Raw genomic sequence first — 8,024 nt, 5'->3', positions numbered from 1 at the left:
ACTCCCTGAGGTCAAAAAAGGGCTTCTGGTAGTTCCCAGAATATCTAACTCTACTAAAGGCGGTAGAGCGTTTTCGTATTTAGCTCCCAAACTTTGGAATAGTCTTCCTGATAGTGTTCGGGGCTCAGGCACACTTTCCCAGTTTAAATGTAGATTAAAAACTCATCTCTTTAGTCAGGCGTAAACACATAATACATCCCATAATATTCTGCACTACATTTACATTTACATCATTTGGCAGACGCCCTTATCCAGAGCGACGTACATAAGTGCTTAAATCTCTAACATTGAATACATTAATGCTGGCTCACTAAGTTACATACCTAAGATACCATGAGTTTAAAACATTTGTTCAAAGTTACAATGAAAAAGTGGAAGTGGACCTCTAGGGGAAGTTCGTTCCACCACCTTTGTGCCAGAACAGAGAAGAGTCTTGTGGTATACTTGCCTCTTACCCTGAGAGATGGTGGAACCAGTCGAGCAGTGCTGGTAGTGCTGGCACTATTACATCAGACTTGCAAATATTAGGAACAGCAACTACATTAATCCCTCTCCACTGCTTCTCTCTTTCTACCCATCCCGAGGCATCCAGTAATAGTACCAGCTCCGATTGTCTTCCGTGCGCTGAAGATTTTGGACCTCCACTGAGCTGAGGCCGACTCTGTGAGGATCCCGAGACATCTAGAGATGTACCAGCTCCAGTTGGACTCTGCGATACAATAGAGGAGATGTGAATTCCATGTGGTCTTTTACATCAATACAACATTTGTCAGACTGTATATTTATAATCACACCCTCCAGTGTCACCTATATGAGGATGAGGTTCCCCTTTGAGTCTGATATCTCAAGGTTTCTTCCTTCCATTCTAGGGAGTTTTTCCTTGCCACTGCTGCCTGTGTCACCTCAGACTTGCTCATTGGGGATAAATACATACACATTTAAATATATCTAATATTAATCTTAAATTTTGTATTCTATTAATCTTTATATTATTCTTTATAATAACCTTTTGTTCTATGTTTATGTTCTATAAAGCTGCTTTGAGACAATGCCAAAGTAAAAAGCGCTATGCAAATAAACTTAAATTGAATTGAATTGAATTAATACATTTCATACAGTATACTTAATGCATTTTGATAACTATCTCAAATAACAGGCACTCTCTACAGCTTGAGGTAGGCTTGGCTAATTATCAACAAGGTGACAAGTATGGTTCTGTGTGTGTTGTGGGAAATTTGAAGCTTTTAAATCATTTTTTGTATGATTGCAAAGTACAGGTGAAGAGTTGAGAGCTGCACAGAGTAAACGACTAAAGCACTGCTGCATCAGTCACTTTTATTAGTAACCTTTTGAAGTAAGGGCTAAATAGGAAAATATAAGAACAAAAAATTCTGCAACAAAGGACATCATGGACATGAGCCAAAGATCACATTTTAATTATAAAGATTATTATGCGCTTTTATTATGATGTGGTGGTGGCGGTGGCTCAAGTGGTTAATGCTTTGGGTTTGAACCACTGCCTAAGTGCCACTGTTGGGCCCTTAACCCTCCCTGCTCCAGGGGTGCTGTATCTTAGCTGCCCTGTGCTCTGATCCCAACCTCCTCAGTTGGGATATGCAAAGAAAATAACTCCAGTGCTATAGTGTATATGTGGTGATAATAAAGGCTTTCATGCTCCTTACTCATTCTCTTTGCTCAGGGTGGATTTTTTTCTTTAATTCTAAAGCAGCAACTATGATTAACACCACTCTTATTCCAAATCTCCAGGAACCTCATATGAAACATTTTCAGTTACAAGAGTGAGTTAAAACCCTCATTACAGCTCCTAGGAGTTTAAGGGATTTATTTTGGCATGTTTTATACTGTTTTGTATGAATACAGTCTCATCCTACTCATTAATTACATTCGACCTGGATTACTTATCTGTTTTGATGCTGGAATTCTGTCCTCCAGTGAGTGCAGTCAGATATAATGATATAAATGGTACAATTCAAAAATCGTTTCTATATGAATATAATTTATTTTCACAAAAGATCACTATTACAACATGCAAACACCATGTTAGTTATCTTGCAGGTCATGTGTATTGATTTTAACTTTATTGAAAGAGATAAAGATGGATAATTTACACTTTTATACAATTCACACAGTTATAGATGAGCAAATCCATGGTCTCTGTTCCATTGTACTTTTCAAGAACTGATTTACTATGACCAAATCATTTTACATAAAATCCTAGAAGAGACTGGAAAGATTACAAACAATTAATGAATAGTGCTCTTCGAGGAGCAATTCCTTTGCAAAGAAAAATCTCTCACTCACTTGTCTTACAGTGTAAAGTCACAATGTAGGGTTACAATACATTTGCGTATATAAATCTACAGTACCAATTCAAATCATGCTAGACGCAGATGTTAGATTTGCTTAAGTAACTAATGAATATGACGAGTGAATGAGCTGGTCGTCATAGAGAACTAATGTGGGCTAATACATTTATTGCATAGATCTTTTTACACATGGTTATGCTCGTCTTGGGCTGATTTCATCCTGCACCTGCGTGCTGGAGGCAGAGATAGTTCCTGTATTCTTGGAGAAGCAGTAGCAGCACAAGCAGCCGAGCTCACTTTATATGGGTCGAATCCCTCGAAAAGAGGTTTGCGGGGCTTTGGTCTGGCCAGTGTATGCAGCCTCTCACTAGCCACAGCCTTCAAGACTGACTTTGGCACGTGTGATGACACAGGTCGGTCTGGATGATAATGAGGATGCTCCTTTTTAGGAACTAACAGACAACAGGAGAGAGACAGAAATTGAAGTTATTGATAAGAAATTTTAAAATTTCTCAAATCAGTAGGAGACAGCAGGCTGAGGCAAGTTGTCATGTTGTCCAAACTCAAAAGTGTGATTTCATGTTCTGAGGTCAATGTTTCCTGTTCACGTGTGGCAGAACTCCACTCTAATCTCTAATCTGAAGGGAGAACGATTTGCGACTTTTAAAAAATAAAAAAATAAAACTAATAGAACATCACATTTTATGTCATAAATTTGTAGTTTTTGGTATGAATGTGGGGGCACGGTGGCTTAGTGGTTAGCACGTTCGCCTCACACCTCCAGGGTTGGGGGTTCGATTCTCGCCTCCACCTTGTGTGTGTGGAGTTTGCATGTTCTCCCCATGCCTCGGGGGTTTCCTCCGGGTACTCCGGTTTCCTCCCCTGGTCCAAAGACATGCATGGTAGGTTGATTGGCATCTCTGGAAAATTGTCCGTAGTGTGTGAGTGCGTGAGTGAATGAGAGTGTGTGTGTGCCCTGCGATGGGTTGGTACTCCATCCAGGGTGTATCCTGCCTTGATGCCTGATGATGTCTGAGATAGGCACAGGTTCCCCGTGACCCGAGGTAGTTCGGATAAGCGGTAGAAAATGAGTGAGATGAGTGAGTGAATGAATGAATGTACAAAATGTCATGGATGGCTTGGACAATTCACCTATTTGTTTATATTCTGATTTTCTATGCATGTGTCTTTGTTTGTTGTCACATGTGATTGCCCCACCCAATCTGTAGTCCCTCACCTGTTTCACTAATTACCTCCCCATTTAACTGTTGTGTTGCACTTTTTTTTATTTTTTTATTTGCTGCAACACAAAAGACTTATTTGACTTGCAGTCCTATGTTAAGTACAGATATTAAGATATTTTCACTGTTAGTACACATCAGTTTAGGGAAAGTTGTCACATGTCACAACCTGCCTTAGCATACAAACTGTATTTTTATAAATATAAAAGATTTATATAAAATATAATGTGAATTCTATTCATTGGTATCTGTTACTGGGTTTCTTATTATAGCATTAATTCCTGTTGTAAATGGAACGCTAAATGATATGATGATATGATATGATATAATACTTTATTGTCAGAACATGTCTGAAATTTGTTCTGACAATAAAGTATTATATCATATAATAGATATCATATGCAGAATATTATTATTATTATTATTATTATTATTATTATTATTATTATTATTATTATCTGATGTACAGTATATTTTCTAACCATGTACATGTCAAGATTCATGTCAACTAATGCTTGCAGATCGGGGCTCAATGGTTCTTTGAATAAGATTAATCAGGTTTTGAATTTGAAATAAAAAAGAGAACAAAAGCTGCAGTATCCAGTCTGACAATTTTCCCACAGATGAGGCTCTGTCACAAGTCCACACCTGCTAATTAACTTTCTTTTACTATCTGAACAATAATATTAGCTTCATAATCAAAGATTTGAAACAAAGATACAAAAAAGTCTGTCTGAAGCTTTATTCTTTTATCTGAACTTAATGTGATCCTTACACCTACAGTATACAGCATTTGTTTGACTGTATATTTGTAATCACACCCTCTAGTGTCACCCATATAAGGATGAGGTTCCCCTTTGAGTCTGGTTCCTCTCAAGGTTTCTTCCTTACCAATTTAAGGGAGTTTTTCCTTACCACTGCTGCCTGAGTCACCTCAGACTTGCTCATTGGGGATAAATACATATACATACATACAAACATACATACACACATACATACATACATACATACACACATACATACATACATACATACATACATACATACATACATACATACATACATACATACATACATACATACATACATACATACATACATACATACATACATACAGTACATACATACATACATACACACATACATACATACAAACATACATACACACATACATACATACACACATACATACATACATACACACACACATACATACATACATACATACATACATACATACATACATACATACATACATACATACACACATACATACATACATACATACACACATACATACACACATACATACACACATACATACATACATACGTACATACATACATACATACACACATACATACACACATACATACATACATACACACATACATACATACATACATAGATACATACATACATACATACATACATACATACATACATACATACTGTGAACTATATATATCTTGAATTTTTATTATATTAATTCTTTATACTTCTCCTTATGTTCACCTTCTGCTCTATGTTTATGTTCTGTATAGCTGCTTTGAGACAATGTCCACTGTAAAAATCACTATACAAATAAACTTGAATTGAATTTAATTGAATTTGGTATGACATTTATTCCAGTATAATATATTACTCCCAAGAACGGTACAGTAAGTAAAGGTGAAAAATGTGGCAACATGCCCTGCATCTCTTGTTACTTTAAAGGAAAAACCTATACCAGTAACATTACTTGGGGAAAAACACGAAACGTATAAGGTCATAGTTTGTAATATTTACCCTCAGACATTAAAAGCCACATTATGATGTTTACTGCCAGACGTATGCACAATCTGAAGTTGCTGTCAAATAGAGTGTATAAAACTGTCTTCGACATCTGTCTTCAGATGTTTAAGTAGGTGAAAGAACTTAGAATAGCATGATCAGGTGTTAAAAGATAATAGCTCACCGGCCAGGAGGTGTATGCGAGAAGAAGGCTTGGCTTGTGGAGGAAGTGCCAAATAGTTATTAGTGCTGTTGAATGATGTCAATGCCATTGTTGTCTTTTTTGGTTGAGCCAGCTGGCAGATCCGAGCACTTGCTTTAGCTTCAGTTCTCACTCCCATACTCAACTGACAGCGAGAGAGAGACATGACATGCAGACAGACAGATAGACAGACCCCACCATTACACAATGGAATGGACAACCAAAGTGTTACTTCTGATTAAAAAAACACCATCACCACCACCACCACCAACAATAATAATAAGCAAAAACAATTCAAATTAGACAGAAACATAGTGTAAACGAAAAAAAAACATTTTGTATTTTATACAAGATAATAACTATAATAGGCTTAAAATGTCTTTAAAATGAAATTATTAGCTGTTCAGATGCACTGCTTACTGAGAAACTGAGGTCAAGGAGTTATGTTATGGCAGGAGAATATTATTAAAGGGTTTATTAAAATCAGAGACAAACACACACACACCAAATGAGTCACCAGTCCAGCTTGTTGTTTTGTGGAGATAGGAGCAAACAAGAGAATCTGGAGAAAACCCACATGGGAAGAACATGGACCCTGGGGATGGCTTGGAAATTGCATCTGTTGTACCAGTGTTTTATCTGGTCGTGTTCAAGGTAAAAACTACGCCAATGATTAAGCCTACTTGGCCTTCATTTGGGGCAGGCAACAAAAACAACAGAAGACAAAGGCATTATCTTGTGATCTCCGTAAGCCCACCTGGAGCTACACTGCCAGCTTTTCCATCCATGCAAATATGAAGTCAGTGACTGGAAAAGAGAGCTGTGACTTGTGGGCTGAACACACACTGGAATTTGCTTACACCAACATCCACACTTTTTTAGTAGGCTGCACCATATGCCGCTTTGCCTACCTGAACCACATCTGCTATACTAATATCAGCATGTAAACTATCATTAAATGTGCCAAGCTATCTTTGAAATAAGACACAACCTGCACTGAAAAGCAGCATCTCAGTACAAGAAGGCTGCTACGTTATGTGGCTTAGTAACAAGTGCACCCATGATGATACTCTGTCCTCAAGACCATCACTGCTGACAAGCCTGAATATTTTCTTTAGAATCAGATAAGGCATTCTCTAAGAGAGGCAGCGTTAACCACTCCTGAGCCATCATATATGTCAAGCATATATATATATATATATATATATATATATATACTAAAAGACTATCTATGACCACACCCTGGACAACAGTGACGCAAAGCTCTTAAGTACAAACGTAATTAATATCTCAGTCTGCAACATTCAGAGGCTTCTACTCACAAAACCTAGAGTCTAATATAATTTGCAGTATTTAGTTAGACCTCCATATCTTATGGATATTTATGTCATTCATCTTGTGCTTCACTTCTTTGCATAACTATTGTCATGCAGTATTTGGTATATTTATTGTGTTTGTATATTTGCATTATTGTGCTTTGATTTTGTTTGGAAATATATGAAATCAATATAAAAATAACAGTCATTACAACAATTTCTACAAACAAATACAAATACACATGTTTTGCAGTGTTTTAAATCTAGTCTTCATATTTACATTATATGTTTATATTTCAAGAAACAACTCGATTCGTAATTTGAACAACATATGACTTGCGAACAACACGGGATGATAATTGTGTGAATTGGATCAAAAAATCCCCATACACATAAATTTATGAACTCGAGCGATAATGAACTGCCAAAGCCATAATTCAGATCATACTGACAGTGCTGTCATTTCTACCTCTTGGAGATACAGTATAACTGAATATGAATACATTTAGATTGAACAGGTTAAAATGTGGTGAATATGATGCACTGATCTTTTTTCTGTTGTCAGTGGTTGACTCCAGAAGCCTGACTGAGTAACTAACAACAACAAAAATAAATAAATAAAAACCATATAAACAAACATACATTTGTACAAACTGTCCCAAATACACACACACACACACACACACACACACACACACACACACACACACAATTATATGTACCAATCCATACCACCCACACAATCCACACACAGAAAACACTGCAGCATATCTCCAAAACAACAAATATTTACTTGCACATTCATTGTGTGAAATTAATGAAAAAAATATATACGAATGATAAAGAAATGCCACTTATATATGACTCCATTTTGTCCAGCACTGCATTCTGACTTCATCGATCCTGAAAGTGTCAAGATTTCACTGATCTATCAAAAAAGTAACTGAAACCAAACGTGAAGTGGAGAAAATATGATGAAATAAATGGCAATATCAAAGGTTCTTCTAGTTCAGTGTGCCAAGGGTAAAAATATACACAAGACATCACCATGGATTTTGTTTTTAAATCGATAAAAGTCTGAATAACATCTGTTTGTCAGTATTATAACAAATACATCTTCTTCTTTAGTGTTCCCTTCAAGCCAATGCCCTCATACCCCACACAT

At 36.6% G+C, this 8,024-nt stretch overlaps 1 protein-coding gene across 1 annotated transcript in view; it reads right to left on the bottom strand.

Moving 5' to 3' along the window:
* Positions 1-2,486: 2,486 nt before the first annotated feature.
* The window catches only part of spmap2 (sperm microtubule associated protein 2), an 11,044-nt gene continuing 5,506 nt past the window's right edge, over positions 2,487-8,024 (bottom strand). The window contains exons 6-7 of the mRNA XM_060893886.1: positions 5,526-5,688; positions 2,487-2,779 (exon numbers count right to left, since the gene is read on the bottom strand). Coding sequence (XP_060749869.1) covers positions 2,511-2,779; positions 5,526-5,688 — 432 coding nt within the window. The 3' untranslated portion in view covers positions 2,487-2,510. The remainder of the gene's footprint in view (positions 2,780-5,525; positions 5,689-8,024) is intronic.

The sequence above is a fragment of the Tachysurus vachellii genome, chromosome 1, assembly GCF_030014155.1.
Source record: "Tachysurus vachellii isolate PV-2020 chromosome 1, HZAU_Pvac_v1, whole genome shotgun sequence".
In the NCBI taxonomy this organism is placed as follows: Eukaryota; Metazoa; Chordata; class Actinopteri; order Siluriformes; family Bagridae; genus Tachysurus; species Tachysurus vachellii.
Note: the sequence above shows the minus strand (reverse complement) of the source record. Positions and strands in the feature narration are given on the sequence as shown.